At 38.7% G+C, this 19,848-nt stretch overlaps 1 protein-coding gene across 7 annotated transcripts in view; it reads right to left on the bottom strand.

The window, feature by feature from the left end:
* Positions 1 to 19,848, bottom strand: part of RABGAP1L (RAB GTPase activating protein 1 like) — a 160,482-nt gene that overhangs the window by 129,179 nt on the left and 11,455 nt on the right. For 4 of the 7 annotated variants that reach the window (XM_015869566.2, XM_015869563.2, XM_032446098.1 and 1 more), the window contains exons 2-11: positions 18,199 to 18,366; positions 16,725 to 16,917; positions 15,070 to 15,280; positions 14,281 to 14,455; positions 13,441 to 13,601; positions 13,116 to 13,226; positions 9,329 to 9,395; positions 8,946 to 9,048; positions 7,515 to 7,681; positions 4,596 to 4,740 (exon numbers count right to left, since the gene is read on the bottom strand). In XM_015869566.2, the coding sequence (XP_015725052.1) occupies positions 4,596 to 4,740; positions 7,515 to 7,681; positions 8,946 to 9,048; positions 9,329 to 9,395; positions 13,116 to 13,226; positions 13,441 to 13,601; positions 14,281 to 14,455; positions 15,070 to 15,280; positions 16,725 to 16,917; positions 18,199 to 18,333 (1,468 nt within the window). In that variant the 5' untranslated portion in view covers positions 18,334 to 18,366. The remainder of the gene's footprint in view (positions 1 to 4,595; positions 4,741 to 7,514; positions 7,682 to 8,945; positions 9,049 to 9,328; positions 9,396 to 13,115; positions 13,227 to 13,440; positions 13,602 to 14,280; positions 14,456 to 15,069; positions 15,281 to 16,724; positions 16,918 to 18,198; positions 18,367 to 19,848) is intronic. The other 3 variants (XM_015869564.2, XM_015869567.1, XM_015869565.2) reach the window with 2 other exon arrangements.

Genomic DNA, 19,848 nt, shown 5'->3' with positions numbered 1-19,848 from the left:
TTCCACATGTACTGAGCTGTCTGAAAACTGACATCCTTGAGAACATGCAGGAAAAATCCAGCGTGAGATGCTGCCGCAGTTTTAAAACAATGCAACTCACTGCTCTGACTGAACTTTACAATTTGCAGATTCATTCCCTACTTGACATTTACCTCTAAAACTGCAATGGAAAACTGGTGGATCTCAGGGTTGTTTTACATGTCATATACAACCTTGCAATATCATCATAATCAGTACTTTGAGAGCTGCTTTGAGTTGAAGCCATTTTAAATACTTGCCTATTTAATGGAAAGTCCGTACCTACATGAATAAATGTGAATATGGTTGTAACAACTTCCATCATTTGGTGCAAATTAAGAAAAATCCTCTGCTTTTTTTTTTGCTAAAATACACACTAACAACGTGATCACACCCCATCTAGCACAGTCATTTTAATAACAGAAGTTAACTCCTAAGGCACCACAGCCCAAGACAAAGGGTCCATCAAATGACATCAAGACTATTTTATCTTCATTTGGAAGTTACGGATTCACATTTCTTCAAAGCATTTGTATTTTAGGAACCCCCCTGACAGAACTCCAAGCAAAGGTTAACTGGTATCTGTCAATAAGAATAACAGCTTAATACATTTAGGATTTGTTAAATTCTAGTTCACTTGTATGGCTTCAACAAACAAACAAAAATTCTCCAGAACAGATTCAGTGTGATTTTGTTTAGGACACAGCATCATTATTCTGTGTTCTGATATAAGAAACATTTCCTATGAATTACAAAGTTATTTTTAATATGGATAAAAATGAGGAGTTGATTATTTCCACAGTACTAATGTCATTCGTCTCACTCAGTCATCCTCATTTGTTCAAATTCTCCCTGATCATAAGCCCTTATTTTATCACAAAATACTCTGAATAGCTCTAACTCCTAAAATATCACCTCCTCTACTCTTCTGCCTTTTCAGTTCCTGAGAACAGCCTCTAACTACTCACAACATTTGACCCAGCATCTTAATTTAGCCTCAATGATCAGCTCTGATCATTCAGCATTGCCCACTCCTCAACCACTCTACCCATCCACTCTTCCTGTGCTGCCCAAACATTACTACCTCAGATTTCTTTGAAGCTTTCATAGTCCTCTATCTTACCTCCACACTCAATTTCCATATCTCATACGTTAATTTCTCTATTGTATAATATTTCTCTTTGTACTTAGAGCCAAGGCAGTTAGAACAGAGAGGAAGCATTACCCTGTTATGTTTGTTATTTCTCTTCTTCTCCTGCACATTACTACTCCTACAGCTTGATATTTACATGTAATTTCTCCTTACTAAAAGCCAATTATTAAACTCCAGACACATTTGACTGGGCCTCTTGCTGCCACTGTGTTGTCAACTGGATCCCAGTTGCCAGAAACGATGCATCTTTTGAATATCAAGAAATCTATTGCTGCATTAAATAAAAACCACAAACATCACTGCATTCCTCGAAGGCATTTCAGATGGTTCTAGAGCCAGTCTACAACTCATCCTGCAGCTTCTTTCCAGAGACTTGTTAACCTTCACCTAACAGGAATGACCTGTTTTGGAATGTGTGCTAAGTACGCTGTGTTTGCTCTGTGTCAAATGGATAGCTGGGGAAAAGAGTCAGTAATTAGATGCTTTGGACCACATAAAACACAAGCAAAAAAGTCCTCAGCTTACTTGCGCTCAGTTTAAAGACTCCGGAAACACACAGTATGTTGTGGTTCTGAATACAACTACTCCTACTTACAATGATCCTTAACAGCGTTCTAATTTAAGATGAAACTCAAATAGCTGTCCAATACTTTCCTGCAAAGTTTGACTATTTTAAAAAGAAAAAAGTGTTAGAATCAGAGAAAGATCAGGATTTCACCTATCATCTAAGGAAGTCTTTGTATGTTCTCCTTGCAAATCCTTCTGCCAGAAAGAAGTTTTCTCCAGTGCTTCATCTCATACCAAAATTGAGGAGGATCAGTTCAACCACCAGCACTCAGCACTTTTTATCAGGTCCTACTCATAATTCCATGTTAGCAAGGTAGTTTCCTGCCTAGGGATGAAAATTGATATTTAAATACTTTAAAATTGGTATTTAAATTATAATTTATTTGAAATTTTTCTGGAAAGTAAGAATTTTCTTATTATATATTTGATTCTTTTAAATTTGAACCTGAATTTAAGAGAAAATTTCTTACTAAGAAGTGCACTCTAGACTCTGGATTTTGACAAGGAACCATTAACATCAATTAATACTTAGAAAAATGCGATCTCCAGAGCAATGAACCTTAGATGACAGAGTTGCCTGAAATATCTATGATAGTGTTAATATTTAAAAAGAAATAAAAGTGACCAAAAGAACTCTAAGTAGCTACTTCACAGTCTTTGCAAATATTAGTTTTCAACAGAAAAAGCTATAGAAAGAAGCTAAAATGGAATGATAAGAAGAAAGAAAGCTAAGAATAATATGTAGTGGAAATATGTTTGGCCTTTCATTAAAATAAAAAGAACAAGAATATTGAAAAGATGCCTTGTGCAGATAACCTTTATTCATATACTCAAAACATGCGACATCTCACCAACTGTGTGTATGGAGTACATAGAAAGCAGGTAAGTTACAAATGAGTCATGCATTCCCACAGCGTTACACAAACAAAACTTGAACGTAGTGTTTCTAAACTAAATTAATGTTCTGTACGAATGCAGTATATGCCTTTAAATATATATTAAAAAGAGATAATAATCCTCAATATCTGTAAATGGGTACACCAGCCTCTGGTCTATCTAATATTCTTTATAATGCAAACTTGCCACAGGAGCAAGCAGAAAAAAAAATCTACATGGCCAGAGAGCCTTAACATTAAAGAAAAAGCTTTCTTCCAAGGCTAAGACACTGTAAACTCAAGGTTTTTTTTCCATCATCATAATTAGTACCCTGAAAAGAAAAAGAAAGAAAAAGAATGAAGAGATTTATTTAGAACAACTGGCAGTGACTCATTTAACCTGCATATCCACTAGGATAGATAACTTCTAAGCAGATCTAAATGCAGTTTCCATGAGAACAGAGTCACATCATGGTATTTTTAATGTCTTCTCTTAGGACATAATCCACATATATAATATGGAAACTAGCATTAGGAAGCTAAACCAAAGTTAAACTTTGGCTCATGCCTCATACGCATATACTCACCCTATAGTAAAATATAGCTGCTTTATAATAGCACCAAGAGGACAATAGCCATATTATTAATAATTGAGCTATATTCATCAAATTCTACTATAGCACTTTTCTTGGTGAGAAGTAATACGGAGGGGAAAAAAAACAAATCAAGTTACTATTTGAGTGCTGTCCTATCAAACAAGCTCCAGAAAGCATTCTGACTACCACAGCACAAACATCCAGCAAGGAAAAGATTACCCATAAATGTCGAGCTTCACTACACTGAACCACGAGACCCAAAGGTCAATCTGAAATAACTACTGCTATAAACATTAAGGCATTTCCAAGTAACAATTTAATATAAAAGTTCCATTTGAGATAATGTTATTTTTACTTTTCAGAATTGATAGTGGAAAGACAGTGATAGTCAAAACCCATCCTGCCAAATTCAGAGATCAGTTAGCTGTGTTTTTCAGGCATGGTATCACCTGGGATTTGGGTTTTTGTGCTTTGTAAAAAGAAGGGAGTAAACATCTGCCTGCTCCTGGGTCAACAACAGGGTACTGACTCCTGCTGCATAAACTGATATTCAACTATTTACGATCAAGTATGAATCAAGATGGAATTTTTCCACTATAATAAGCAAAACTTTTTACGGTACTGACAGAACAGTGCCAGAAACCTCAAGTGTAGCTTTGTAAAACTGTCACAAGTTCTGGAAGGCTGGATAACCAAATGAAAGAAGGCCCCTTGAGAGCCTGTTCGGAAAGCTGTAAGCCAGCCTTCAGGTACAAAGGGACTACAGTAGGCCAAGGGCTACAAAAACAGGAGAAAGACTCTGAGGAACCATTAGCCTTAGGAAGAAGAAGGCAAATGTTATGTGTCTATCAAAAGCAGCAACCCACAATGCACTCACCAATTTGAACCAAAAGGTAATTTGATTTGTAAGTGCAAAAAAACCTCACAATCGCATGCTTGACATACAGATCAGGGGCAGGAGAATTCCCTTTATGAGACTGTTACCCTGTTGGCTCTTTTCCTGCATGTAGGCATTTACAGCCAGACATTTCAGTGCTGTTCTTTAACAGCACAAAGCCAAATGGCTTCTGATCTGATGAAAACCACTCTAGAAAAGGTTTTCTATCACATTAGCAGGGCACAAGTGTAGCAGTAACAAATTCTGAAGCATACAGAAAAACAGCAACGTATAGTCTGATGCTGCTATTAGAAGAACTCCAAGTAATAGGGTTGGCAAAAAATGCTATTGCTCAACAAACTGCTGCCAGAAGACAGTTACATGTGAACTTGCTGCCCAGAACAGCTGTATTTCTATTAGACACAAACAGGAAGAATTGAGTAAACGATCAGCAAAAATATAATAGTACTGTCTACAGAAACTACAAGCACTTCCTTATTCATTCTTACCTTCTTCTGCCTCATCTTCCTGCGATGATACAGGCCCCCCTCCACTTGTCGGGCTGAGCAGTTGCTCTTCTCTTGTAGACTCTCTTCGTAGACTGGCAACTTCATAGATGGGATCCCCAGCATTGGTGCGGCTTTTTCCTTCAGACTGAAACAAAATAGGTGCATTTATTAGGGCCTCCTATTGACAATTCCAACTCTAACAGTTTGCCAAAATCAAACCAAAACACACATTTCTTGCTGCAGCTACACAATAGTTTGGGCAAGATTCTCTCAGATTCCTTTCAATGGCATATGTAGGCTGGCTGTAATACACAGCTTTGTTTCTCTTTTGAGGTTTATGGTCCAAAGACGCAAATAAAACTGCATGGTTTTAGTTTTACTTCAGGGTGGAAAAGTTCAGAGTTTAATTTACGTCTTCTGCATTCAGTGGACACCTGCATGAAAAAAGGTACCTGTATCCACTGGATGCAGCACTGTGAGTTTTTAAAGGAAAACCAATAGTAGCTTTTCCTGAGTTCCAGCTCTGAAAACAGTTATTATTCAGTGACATGCAGTGATTAATATACTCACGGAGAGTTACATAAAACTGAAAACTAATGATTATAGTAAATGAACTAGAACCAAAACTCTGCTTTGTTATTTGTGCTCTTATCAGTTCAAATAAGGTAATTTTCTGAGGATATTAAAAATAACAAATTATCCATGAAAATAAAGGAATACAGACTCAGAGTATATTCAATTTGATCCAGAAGCAAAACTAGGAGGGATCTGGAAGACAACTTCATGACACCTTTTGCTGGAGATGAGCGACTGCTCAACAAAACTGGCATTTCCAGCCAGATGCTGACATTGTTAAGATAGTACCTTAAACAGGGACTGCTTGCACTATAGCAGCATTCACAATTTTGAGCTGAGAAATCCCACTCTATCTCAAGGACATTAATCATTCACATCTGCCTCCTTTAAAGCTGATACTCCCTGAAGTACACAGTAAATGGGCTCCAATTAGCAGCCAGTTTTGCTGACTGAACTTCTGAGGTGCTTAATGAACTTTGGGATGAAAGCATAAATACCCTGTATTTTTTTTAAACATTCAGCAGGATATTAAAGCCATTAGCCTCGTTTTACTTTCACAGAACACTTTTATCATACAATTACAAAGTACTTGACTAAACTGATACCTCTCAGTGTTATTCACCATCATTATCTGTAGCTTTTATTTGAGCAGGAGTAAGGCATGAGGTACTATGGATTTTGCTGCAGCATACACAAATGACAAGTCTTTGGTGCCTTGCACTGCTCTGGTTGCCTGCAGGAGCCATTTGTATATGACACAAGTAGCTCTGCACAATGATAGTATTATTGCCATGATTTTACATCTGAAGGCAAACACGAGATTTGTTGAGCTGCACAGAGAAGCCATCTCTCTTTAGAGCTGATGTTACCAACTTTCATGTCTACCTGAATTCAACTGCTTCCTCAAACAGTGGCTGACCCCAGTGCCACATGCAAAGCTGTTTTTCAAGAGCCCCAAGAGATGGGCTCTTCCAGAGCTATGTGCAGGAAGAGCTACTGCAACACAAGCTGTGCAGCCGGTAACTGGATGGATAAACAGTTGCTAGAGCTCAAACACACAGATCCTGTTATCCATAATCAAAGCCTCATCTGGGAGAAAGTTTAATGAGACTGAATATGTTCCTCTTCTTAAAGTGTGCAGAACAGCTTCTCAGGATTCTATAGGTGTAAGAAAAGCTTGTGGTTTTTAGGGAGAGAAGGCAAGCATGTTTTGTCACATTATAAGGGGCGAGAAAGGAAAAAGAATGCATCCATGATATTGTGGTAAATGACTTACTGGAAATCTTTGTTGATTATAGATGAGTATCAAACAGTTGGGAAAGCAGTATCTTCAAATGCATTTTCCTTACATTTAAAATGTAGATACTCTCAACATTTGCATATAAGAGGGAATTTAAGAAAATGTGAGAAAACCAAGCCACTGTGCTAATCTCTAGAACTACATCAACAGCATTTCATGAGATTTGCTTACTAGATGTTAAACAGCTACAGTTTTTCTATATAACATGAACAACAGGCTGTTTTTCAAGGCCCATTACTGTGCCGCACAGAAAGATGACAATTAAAGCACTCACACTAAGCTCAGTAGAATTAAATCGCTCCCGTTTGGTTTCATTAGTCAAAGATGATGGATCATTATTCCAATGCAAACGACACTGTTCGCCTCTACTGCTCATTCTGTGAGCTAAAACCCCAACACAAATCTTTGGAGAAAGCAGGTCAATGCTCAGTGCACAAGGATGCAGTTGTACAGCACCCCACACTGATGATGGGAAGACATACACACTTCATGCATTTCAATCCTGCACTGCTCACAGCGCTGGGTCTTCAGCATTCAGTTCAGTAGGGAGCTATTCTACAGTCATTACAAGATGAGATGGATATTGCATCTCTCAGTGCTTGAGGAAGTAATAAATGCACATTAATCATGCAAGCACAGGACTGGGAAAGCTAACAGAGGAAATACACTACTATGCATTAAGCCTCATCTTCACCACTTCTCCCTTTCATAGAATGGGGATTTTTTGTATATCTTCAAAGTTGAACTCCAAGGAACAGAAGAACAAAAATATTTCAGACAAATAGCATGCAAAAAACACTTAACTCTTCGTTTAACATTTCATAAGCTTACAGTCAACAGTATGAACAACACTAACTTAATCACAGTAACAATGCCCCTGCCCTTGACAAAGAGCATTGAAGAATAAGAACTTAATTACGTATTTAATCCTTTCAGCAATAACCAGCTTAAACAAAGGTGTCAACATTACAAAGGCTACAATAAAAGAAACAAAACAAACACTCCCAGCACCACCTTCTCTTTAAAACATAAGCACACAATACCCGTTTCAGCTTCATGTAGAAAGTTTCCGTGAAGGTTTTCCTGCTGAAGTACCAGAAGCGTTCGTTGGCAGGATACACACGCACTACAGTCTCCAGCAAAAACCTCACAGGTTCTACTACCTCAGTAACAACCATATCCACTGCCACAGTCATGTACACACGCTTATCTGAAACACAAAAATAAGTCATGTGCAGAAAAAGTTGGCAAAGAACAAATTCCTTAATACAATAAAAAAGTGAACTGTTGTACAAATGGAAAACTAGCTCAAAGGAACACTTCAGATCTTTGTCTATCTCCATGTCTATACTGTGTCAGTTGTAAGGACTAAGAAGGACATGGAGCTGTTGGAGCAGGTCCAGAGGAGGGCCACAGAGATGATCAGAGGGCTGGAACACTTCTACTATGGGGACAGGCTGAGAGAGCCGGGGCTGTTCATCCTGGAGAAGGCTCCGAGAAGACCTTATAGTGGCCCCCCATTACCTGAAAGGGCCTGCAGAAAAGCTGGGGAGGGACTTTTTATATGGACATGTAGCAACAGGACATGGTTAAATGGCTATGAACTGGAAAAGGGTAGATTTAGATTAGATATTAGGAAGAAAGTCTTTACTGTGAGGGCAGCAAGACGCTTCCCAGAGCAGCTGTGAATGCCTCCCTCCCCCCCCCGGAGGCATTCCTGGCCAGGCTGGATGGGGCTTTGAGCAGCCTGGTGTGGTGGAAGTGTCCCTGGCTGTAGCAGGGGTTGGATCTAGATGGACTTAAAGGTCCCTTCCAGCCCAAACCATTCTATGATTCTATGACTAAAAAAGTTTTACCTGCCCCTTTCCCATTCCCTGGGTCAGCCGATCTTTGTAGCAGCAATGTGCTGTGCTATTTTTTTCTCCCTTCATCCTTCAGCATAAGTCAAACTTTAAGTAGAGCATAATACACAATCAACCAGAAGATGAAGCAGAAATAGTTCAAGTGTATCTTGTAGATTCACAATACAAGAAAAGGACTGTGGCTTCTAAAAACATTTATCAAGAGTAGCAACCATCGTTTTGAAACAGAATTGATTTCCCTCAGTCAAGAAGCACAGCTTTTTGTAATAAACACTGAACATCCAATTTTGAACACCTAGGCCCTCATGTTCTCCAACCAAAGAGGCAAGATTCTGTATGCTTAGGGAGCAAAAATCTGGATACTCAGGGAGCAGGAACATAAGCCAAACCACTAGCTTAGGAACTCTAAACCTGCAACACATGTGGTATACATAAAACTATTCACATTTCTATGTTGAATATGTATGTACAGAAAAGTTCCGCTTCCAGTCACAGATGCTCAGAACATGATGGTGTATGTACTCAGACATACACATCATGATTCCCAGTAAAAAAAAGTATATGCATCACACTTGGATAATATAAAAAAATATGTAAGTTAGATTAAATTACCTTTAGGTGTTTCCTCATTAAGTACTAGAAACATAGGCGCATTAGGATTCCATATTCCAGTAATTACATAAGCCTTCCCATCAGAGCTTTTTCCCATGGATTCCTAAAAATAAAAGAGAAATAAAGGATTTTATTACAGATCAAAGAGACAGAGTGTGGGGAGGTAAAACAGTTCTTGGAGTTTAAGAATATTATTATGTTCACATCAGAGAACAAAACCCAAAGGGCGAACGTGGTATAATGGACTGGAAAATGGCATAGAAACCAAAGTAAACAAATAGTGGCAGTTTCATTTTTGGGTGGTGCTTTTATAAGGTTGGGGCTTTTTGTTTGCTTTTTAAATTACCCATCTTATTAAAAGGATCACTAAAAACACACATTACCATGTCTAGTAAATGCATGTCACTGTTCTTCACGTTTCTTCCAGGACTCAGCAGCATCCCAAAGCATCTGTGAAGTTTTATTAAAAATATATGTTAGCATTTCAAAGACACAGAAGATAATAAGAACATAATGACACAGCACCCACTGCTTCTAAATTAGAGCAAATCTCAGTAATTTTCTGCTAGTGTTATGGCAACACTCAGCAAACATCACAATATATATTACAGACGTGACAATAAAATTATTTTCCCAAATGAAAACAACAGAAATTAGTGTCTAACAGAAATTACTGTCTAACCTATGAATTAATTGCTCTTAAAGACAATTTAAAACACCAAGTTTAAGACATGAGATTCTCTACACAAACAAGACAGATTGGCAACATGAAATAAGTTCTCAATTTGCTTTCATACAATTAAATTTAAAAAACAATTTACATATTTTATCACCCGTAACTTCACTGGTGTAAATCAACATCGCCCAGCTTCACAGATCCTTAAAAATACCAGTTTGCTCTGGTTTTACACTTTAGACTATTCTTTACATCTGATCCTCTGTATTATATAGATGCAAGGATTCTTCACAGTCACAACTTATGGCCCTCAAGTGTTACATGACGAATCACAGTGACAACCTGTCATCAGAATGAGAGTTCAAAAACAACGACCAAAAAACCCTCAATAGTATTAATCCAGTATAAACTAGGTTCAATTCTGCCCAACAGATTCTCTACCAGCCTCATTACCTTAATTCCACAGTACTCACTGTACTCAAAAAATGGAGCTAACAAGCCAAAGTAGGCTCACACCTTCCTTGCCACAAGCAAAATTAACCTCCTTAGGTTTCAATGTCCTGCTAACCCCTTCTGTAAGCATGCCTACTCTCTGTTCTCTCCTTTACTTCAGACACTGATCACTTTTTCGTAGGTTTTAATACCATTTTAATAACTGTTAGCTATCTCAAGATGCATCTTGCTTACTTACACTTTATGATCAAATCATGGGATGCTTTATTACTGTCATTTTATTAAGGAATGCAAGATATAAAGGCTTACAAGAGTTCTCGACAAGTGCCCCACCATCTAAAGTGTGCATATATAAGAGTAGGAAGCAGCTTCTGCCATAGAGTTTGCAACCTAAACAGAAGGGACAAAGGAAGTTTTATGGCCACTACCACCATGTGAGTACTCTGCCACAGAGATCATAAATAAGCCAAGGTCTTGAATTCCAGCCCAGTCATTTAACTCACAATCTTTCTGGATACCTTTAAAAGTAGGAAATAATTAAAGCCTGAAATTTTCCTGAACAACCACCTAGATTTTTGAACTTTCTAAAGTTTCTGCAATTTACGTCTCTCCTTTGAGCATACACCACTAGGAACAAACACTGAACCAGTATGCATTTACAACATACAGTGCAAGCTGTCTAATATGTTAGATCTCAAACAAGGGGAAAGAAACTTAAAAGCAACAGCATAATGAAATGTTATAAAAATCAGGGATCATGGTTCAGAGGGGTTTGCATTGAGAACTTTCATGTTGGTCAAGTTCTAAGTATCTCCAAAACAGAGATTAAATAACTTCTCTGGGCAATCTGCTCCAGTGCTCAGCCCCCTTTGTACTGATAACAACTAACCCAAAGGAATTCCCAGGGAAGTGACTTGTTCTCACTGACTCCAGTCCTTCCATTCCACACCTCCAGGGAGGGCCAGGCTCTGTCTCTTCCTTGCCCCTTCCCCAGGCACCAAAACCAGCTCACATTCTCACCTTCTCTAATACTGAACAAAAGCTGCTCCCTCACCTGGGCAGCTCAGTTATCCAAAGGAAAATTCTGATTTCTCAGCAAGCAGAAATCCTTAGATATTATCTGAACAGTCAGAGGACAGTAATGCAGACAGTACTTTCACAGCTTCAAAGCAAAAATGCTATCATGAGCAGTAGCAAATAAAATAGTGGGCAATGATGAAGACTCATCTACGCAACATAACACAGTGCCATGTAATGACAGGGCAGATACCACATGAGCAGGCTTCTCTGCGAGACCAAGGAGACCAGGCAGACTAATGGTACCATGGACCAACAGTACCACTTTTAGCTCCTGAGGCAGAAATAGCTTAGAAGGAGCTACAGTTTATTACAACAAAGTGGTCATTAGCTTCAGGTAGGCCTGCTAAAGAAAACTGCAGGCCTGAGGTTCAGAGGCAAATGAAATATCCGTGCTTTTCTAAGGCACCAGATCCCAGCCCTCACCACATTCTATCAGATGGAAATAAACTTTGATGTATTTCTCAAATATTCTGGCCTGTATGCTTCCAAAAGAAAGGGAATCAGTACCAAGCAATCCCTGCCTCTCGCAGAAGTAGATACTGATGATGACTGGTAACATCCTGCTACTGGAAGAGTCAAGGCTACTCTTCTAAGTTCAAAAGAGTAAAATGACTTCAAGTGAGTTCAAGTAGTAGTAAGAAACCAGCCAGTATTCTGCACATCAATCTTATGAACACCAAGTACAGGCTCCAGCCTAACGTACACTTACATGACTCAGCAAGGCTGTGCATGTTACACCAATTAAATAACTCAGCAGCAAAGCTTGTGGTGATAAAAATAACATCCAAACTTAGGATTATGATTCCACCCTAAATACCATGTAAGTTAAAGCTCTTTTCTAATGAAGGTAGTTTTAGGAGGAGAAAAACTAAATAAATAACACAAAACCAAACACCTTAAGATCCCCCACAAAGAAAATGCTAAATAGAGAATTAATACTGTTCAGAAAACAATGAGTTAATCATTCATGAACTTTCAAATCAACTTCATTTCCATTACAAATTTAATCTAACGAGAAGCAAAAGAATGGCTTTACATTACTGATAAAATAACCTGCTGTGTGTTTAGAGTTCCTTAGATTCTGTTATCTTGAATTCCCTGCAACGCAACCAAATTCTGCTATTGTTACTTTTTTGCTAAGCCTGCCATCTAGTGGCATTTGCTCTTTTTAAAATATGAAGCACTGAGAAAGATTTTCCTCATTTAAGTTCATGCAATGCCTACTACTGCTGTAGCAACAGTCCCCATTGCTGAAGGTATCAACAAACAGCTTCTCTTCATGCACATGGTTGGCTATTCCTGCAACTGCCTCCCACAAAAGAAAGTTACTTTGAAAGAATTCCCCCCTCCTTCAGTTTCCAGTAAATACACCTTTGGTCACCAACCATCCATCAACTTTACTTAAGATAAACAACAGAACCATACAGGAACAAGAACTACAATGAAATCCTGGTCTTGAAGACTCCAACATAAAATTGCTTCTTCCAACTGTCCGGCTGAGTCCAAATATGTGCAATTCCATTAAAAAGACCTAGGTTGAACATAGTTCAGACAACCCAACTTAGTTACTTTCACAACACAGCCAATAGTGATAATGATTATAATAAATGTGGTTTTCTGTGCTGATTAAGAACAAAAAAGCACAGAATGAAAAATGTGAGTACCCTAATTATCCTAGTTCAAAAAATTCACATTCAAAAAATGCAACTAAGATGAAAAGTTTGCTTATTACATGCTATGCTTCTAATACATTGTGTTCCCACCTTATCTTTTAAGTCATACACGTGATGTTATTTAAAATTGAACCACACACCTATGTGATTTTATATAATTTTATAATTTCATTATGCAATAATACTTGTCGCTGTTTTTCTTCTTTCAGCTGCATGACCTGCAAAGCCAGGCTGAGAGCTACTGTTCTCATAAAAGGGTGATCTGCATTACTTTTACACGGCTCTTACCTTTCAATGGCCAGTTCTTTGTTCGAGAGCTGCTGAACTGTAATCACCACTTTCTTCTCAATTCCCTGCTTAAGTTTGAAATACAATTTGTCTCTGTCCTTTGGCACAGGGCTAAACGAAATTGTTCAAAAGTTAGTATGAAAAGAAGACATTAACATGCAGAGAAGAAAACTGTAAAAACAAAGCAATAGCTTCCTCCTTAAAGCAGGAATAAAGCACTTATGAAAAGAAGCTAAATCAATCTCACTGCAGCACAACAGTTGTGCCTTCTGCAAGTATGTTTGATTCAAGAAGATTTTCAACTCTCCCATCCCATTCAGATTACCTGAAATTTCCTTTTCCATCATCTTCTTTGACTTCTAAGGATACACTGAAAGTGTACACATCGCTGTCTGGAGTAGGAAGAACGAAGTCCTTAACGTGATCAGATACTTGTTTGGAGGAACGTTTGAATGCTGTGGAGAAGCTATATAAAATTCGGCTGACCTGCAGAAAAGCAAAAGAACAAGCAGTATTATCAATTAAAACATGAAAAAAAAACACCCATGTTTGCTCTTTTTCCTTTTCCATTTTTTTTAAGCTTTATTTAAAACACAAAGCTTTTAGTTCATGTGTTTCACAAGCATTCAACAATGTTTTCTCAGTAAGTTAATATATTACAAGATTGGGAATGCAACTCATTGGCAGACACTAAAAATATGTTTTCTGAGTTGTGCATTTAATAACACATCTTACAGTTTGTGCAAGGAGAATCTTGTTTTGTCACCTTTTCCACCCCTTACTCTTCCAGCCTAAAAAATCCTCCTATCTCAAACTATCAGCGGTTCTTCCCAAAATATCAAGGACAATCTCAGCACTATAAAGTGATTCTTTCCAACTCCCAAGATCTGCACTGCAACACTAACCTGGAGTCTACTCAAACAAGGCCTGAAAAACAAAAGGCTTTCTACAACACTCCCATTACGATGCACTTTGCTATCTCACTGAAATACTGTAACTTCTAGCTGGTATTAATAGTCACACTTGACTATCTGCACATTCTGTAAAATCCATTAAACAAGTGTTAATATATTTCTAAACACATACCATTCCCACATCTGGAATAACTTTCTCAGATATCCTTTATATCCTCTATATGAGCCATTATACCATATTTAATACTTACTGCCTCTTTAATTTCACAGGAGAAAACATGAATCTGGAACTCTTCCGTACCACAACTGCTTTCAGTAAATGCAAAACAGTCACTTTCTGCAGTCCCGTTCTGTCCACGCACACAGAACAACACCTTATAGATTGGAAAAGAGGCTATTTCCACATTGCTTGATTGATCTATTATTCTGCCAAAGAAAAGAACAGTGAAGAACAAAAAAAAGCAAATCAAATAAATGTACACAAAATAACTTCCTGCAGTTAGATAAATACCTAAATTAAACTTATAACTAAGTATACAGGACTGAGAATAGAACAGATAAGTCAGGCTTGCTGACCATAAGATCTAAATACTTCTGGTTGCAACAGTGGCCTAATTTTTTTATGCTCCGTAAGACAAACATAGAAACTCTTTCCAAAACAGCAGAAATCAATGAACAAGATGCCTGAGAATATCTGGCCCTAAAGCTAATGAACAAGTACTTGCTGATAACCAGCAGAGAGAAACTAAATCTCAGAGTGATCTTACACCCAAAAATGACTTTCAGCCTCATGCTTCATTTTCATTGGTCAATTCATCCTTCACATTTTAAGTGCTTCAAGAAGATGCCCACAAAGAGGTGAGCATGATCATCAACACGGCACTTCCACAGACATTGCTTTTAAAGGGTGAAGCGTCTCACTGTACTGTACAAGAACCTGAGCCAAAAATCCAACAATTCCACCTCCCTGTGAGAGTAACAAACTTCAAATCCACCTTCCACATGTGGCGCAAGTAACAAAAGAAACATTTACACATTACCTCACAGAGCCCTCTGGAACATTTGGAACATAGAGTGTTACAGAGAGAGGGGCCTGACTTGAGGATTTCAAGTTTGCCATGGCACGTAGAGCTTCTGGCTCATTCCGAGGGGCAGACACCTTCATGCAACCCATGTAAGTCAGTTTGTTAAACAACACGCTATCCTCTTCCAAGGGTTCACTGGGAGAAGATGACCTTCGTGCAGATACTTCTGAAAATGAAGAAACCATTTAACTATTTGTTTTGGGTTTTTTTTATACATATTTTTACATATGGTTACTGAACAAGTTCCATAGCAAAATCTCCTGGTGCTTGTAAGAATGGACAAGAGGATCCAAGTCTAACAGTGAGAAATCCACTGAGCAGCATAATATTAACGTTATGTCTATTCTAACACAGGTTTCCAAGTATTATCAGAGTAATCAGCCCGGAAAGCAAATGGGATCCTGGGCTCCATCAGGAGAGGGGTGGTCAGCAGGGACAGGGAGGTGATTGTCCCTCTCTACTCAGCTCTTGTGAGGCCCCATCTGTTGTACTGTGTCCAGGTGTGGAGCCCTCAGTACAAAAAAGACATGGAGATTTTGGAAAGGGTCCAGAGGAGGGCCACAAAGATGATCAGGGGGCTGGAGCACCTCCCCTATGAGGACAGGCTGAGGGAGTTGGGTTTGTTCAGCCTGGAGAAGAGAAGGTTGCGGGGTGACCTCATTGCAGCCTTTCAATACCTGAAGGGAACTTACTCCCAGGAGGGGAGTAAACTCTTGGAAAGGGCTGATAATAGCAGGACTAGGGGAAATGGTTTTAAGTTAAAAGAGGGAAGACTTAGGTTGGATGTTAGGGGAAAGTTCTTCACTAGGAGAGTGGTTAGGCCCTGGAACAGGCTGCCCAGGGAGGTTGTGGATGCCCCGTCCTTGGAGGTGTTCAAGACCAGGTTGGACGGGGCCCTGGGCAACCTGATCTAGTAAAGGCGTGTGTTTGGTGGCCCTGCTAGGCAGGGGGGTTGGAACTACATGATCCTTGAGTTCCCTTCCAACCCGGGTCATTCTGTGATTCTGTGATTCTGTAATCCAGATTACGGGGTTACTGGATCCAGAGATCCTTTCCATCTTAAATTCATTCTAAAGCAGAACAGACCAGACTAGAGCTAGTTGAATCAGGTTGCTCAAGGTCCAGTTCAGCTGAGTTTTAGCTCCAAAAATGGAAATTCCAAGTCTTTCCTAGCAATTTGCCCTCTATTTCTTCATATTTCCTTTTTACTACAACCATTGCTAGTGAAACAGTTAAGTCAAAAATGCTGCAGAACTGAATATGTGTCAATGGACATAATCTTGACATTTCTCATATTCCATCAGCAGCATCTCTATCTTACCAATAGCATATTCAGCGCTTATCTGACACTGAACCCTAACTAAACTAAACAAAAATTATCTTGATGACAAGTGAGCAAAGGCATATCTGATACCAATCTATTCCTACATACAATCTTCTCCTAATGGGAAACCTTGAAGAAACCCCACAATATTCTCCAGAATAGATTCGAAATTAAGTTCCAGAAAGCATTATATCTATTTCAACTTCAAGCTTTAAAGAAAAGAACTACCATATATGCAAGAGTTATGTGGAACACAATGCAGGACAGGGGAACTCTTCAGTAATACCTGTAGTAGAAGGGTCTAAAACAAGTTGCAAAGACGGATGACTTGTTTGACCTGCTGAGCCAAGTCCAGCTGCCTGGCAGCATGAATCACCGGAACCTACGAGGACAGCAGTGGAATCGTTCTGATCTTTTTCTGAATCCCTCAGTATCTCCTCCATTGCCTTCTCCAGATGATCATCTCCATTTGAAAACACCTGTAAATAGATGGAGATTATCTTTTTTCCCAAAAAAATATATAGCTGTACGTATGTTTATTTTGGCTACTATCTTTCAAACACAAAATCTTACTGCAAAAGTTAAGAAATATTACTAAACAAAACAAGCTAAGCACCTGTAAGACTGTACCTTAACAAAGATATATTACTAAGAGGAACTGATCAGTAAGGTATCAAAAATCCATGGAACAGTCTGAGATCACTAATCACTGCATCCCACGACACACATGTATGTGTTTCATCCCACCAAACACAACATGCATCTTCTCATTGCTGGACCAACAACCATCCAAAACCTACAGACCTCTGTTAAAATAACACTATTGTGTTTAGATTCTCCATTCGAAACAGAGAACAGAATTTGTTACACATTTTCCTTACAGAAAATTGTGCTTTCTTAGTCCAAACCAGTTCAGTTGCCTCAGCAATTGTTCCACAGAGTAGGAAAGTAAATGTATAAAAACAGCCAGAAAATAGTCAGATGTTCATCCTCCCCCCCAGACAAGTGCTTTTCACAGACACCTGCGTTTCCAAACAAAAAACAACACAGCCAGTAATAAAGCTGCTTTATGGATTCTATCTTGTAGATATAATTACTAAAGAAGCAGTCGGTGTTTAATTAAATTTCAGACTGAAATCATCAGTTGTAAATAACTGCCCAACAGTTATGGAAACATAAAATCATTGTTGTCATTTCAAGGGGAACAATTTTCCATTTTTCCAAGTGAATCACATCTGCTACAGCAACTGATTTGGGGAAACTTGCAATTAACCAATCAGCTGATACCAAAACACTAAAACATCCAGGCAGTCTGTGGTAGAAAGCTTCTAGAAAAGGCCTATAGCCATTAGAAGGAAAACAAAACCAACATCTACTGTGGCTTATTTCTATGCAGCCTAATTGTGCTCTTTAAAGAAAAACATCCTGAGGCTCTTATCACTAAATAAAGAATATCTCCCAAGCATTAATCTGGAGTTTATTCTTTTAAAGAACGAATTCGTAGTCCCTGTTAAATGCATAAATGCACAGAATACTAACAAAACCAGCCCGTGAAGAAGTTACCTCTACAAGGAAAACTGAACTGCCACATTTCCTTACTCTGAGCCCTTAATTTCACTGGCAACAAGCACTGACAAAAATGGACAGTAAGATTCTCCTCAAGCACACTCAAGTATCTTTAGTTAAATACTTCAAGGCAGCAGCTGTTTTTTTGCTCAATATAAACCTTATTCTGTATTTCAAATAAAACAGCAATAAACCTTTAGCTGAGGTTTTGCATCTTTCCCAGACAAGTCTTCAGTTTGCTGGTGAACCACGACAAATTCTTCATTAATTAATGTGGATACGGTTTCAGGAATTCTACTGGCTTCGCTATAAGATGTTCTGACTTCCATATCAGGTCAGCAGTTTTCTGCCACAGGCACCTACTGAAGGAAAAAACATTACGAACAGATTAAAAACTCGGTCTTTCATATCTTAACGGGTGTAACAGGAAATTTCTCTCAGGGAATATAATACCCCAAGTTTTATGAATGTATTATACTACATTTAAGGACATTTCTCTAATTTCATCTCTGTAAGAACTTTTTTAATAGCAAGGTGTATTTAAGGGTATTAAAAATGCTGTGATTGAACAGCAGAACCTTTTATCTGCACGCATAGATAACCCCCAACCAAGTTCACCCTGGAGTATCCACAACCTTCCAGAGTCTGCTCCCTCTACCTCCCCAACTCCTGCCCTTTTTCCTCCTTTCTCTCTCATACAGATAAATTTCTCAACATCAGCATCACCAAAATTAGGTGAAGATGCAAATTACCTGATGACTAATTTCCCAAACACATGCCATACCCACGAAAACACATTTAGCAACGTTTTCTCACCGGGGTATTTTGATCTACGTGTGATAAAGCATCAAAGATTATACTAAACCACAATCATATTCTTCTCAGCAGTTTCTCTGAAAAGTCCACATCAGTTAATCACGTTACTCACAAAAAATTAGCTGTAAATATTACAGAAACCAAGAACAGGTTTCCTCTTCTCTGTGCAGAAATAAGCCCAGGCACAACCAAAAAAGGGCAAAGGATTGGTATCTCTACAAGATCGTTTAAATGAGTACCAAAAAACCAACAATTTAAACCATTCCCAGCACTCCCAAATGAGAACAACTGTAGGTATCCAACACAAAGAGAGAATCATCTGTATTAGTATAGAACATTTTCCTTGGACCCTACAGGAATGACAGACTAAGATGCTGTTTTTAAAGTGAATCCATGTTTTAATAATTCCTCTGTTAAAAGAAGCAAAGGTATTTTCAGATACTCTTGGTAAGTGGCACATACTCCCAGTGTGCTTCCACATCAGGTTCCAGAAAGTCCAGCTCAGTGCTGCAGTGTTTTCCTTACAAGACAAAGCTGTGATGAATAACCTAGAGCAGAGGGGGAACCTTCACTTACTGCCTTATTTGCAAGGTGGAATATAATGCTTACCCTGAAACTGGATACAGAGAGCTCAAACTCTGCTCAGTCCCCACCTATTCAGCCCCCACCAAACCCAGTTTCACACTGGAAGGATCAGCTGCAAAGCATCTCAGAGAGAGAAGCTCAGTCAGACTTGAGTTGTGACTTGTGAGCATGGGCAGATTTTGCTTCCCACTGCCTTCACAGCAGTACCAAGGCACAGAACTGTGCCACGCTCACATCTCGGTTTTAGTTTCAAAACATGCAATCAAGATCACCAATTTAGGTCTACTGGCAGGGAACCACAAAAACAGCCCTTCAGACACACAAGTCCTCCTCCATTCTGAACAAGCACTATTGAAGCCTGCTCGCCACAACAGGCAGCTCAGCAACTTTGTACCTAAAAGCAAGTTTAGGAACTAAGCCAAGTTCAATACAAAAACATTTCC

This window comes from Coturnix japonica, chromosome 8 (genome assembly GCF_001577835.2).
Source record: "Coturnix japonica isolate 7356 chromosome 8, Coturnix japonica 2.1, whole genome shotgun sequence".
In the NCBI taxonomy this organism is placed as follows: Eukaryota; Metazoa; Chordata; class Aves; order Galliformes; family Phasianidae; genus Coturnix; species Coturnix japonica.
Note: the sequence above shows the minus strand (reverse complement) of the source record. Positions and strands in the feature narration are given on the sequence as shown.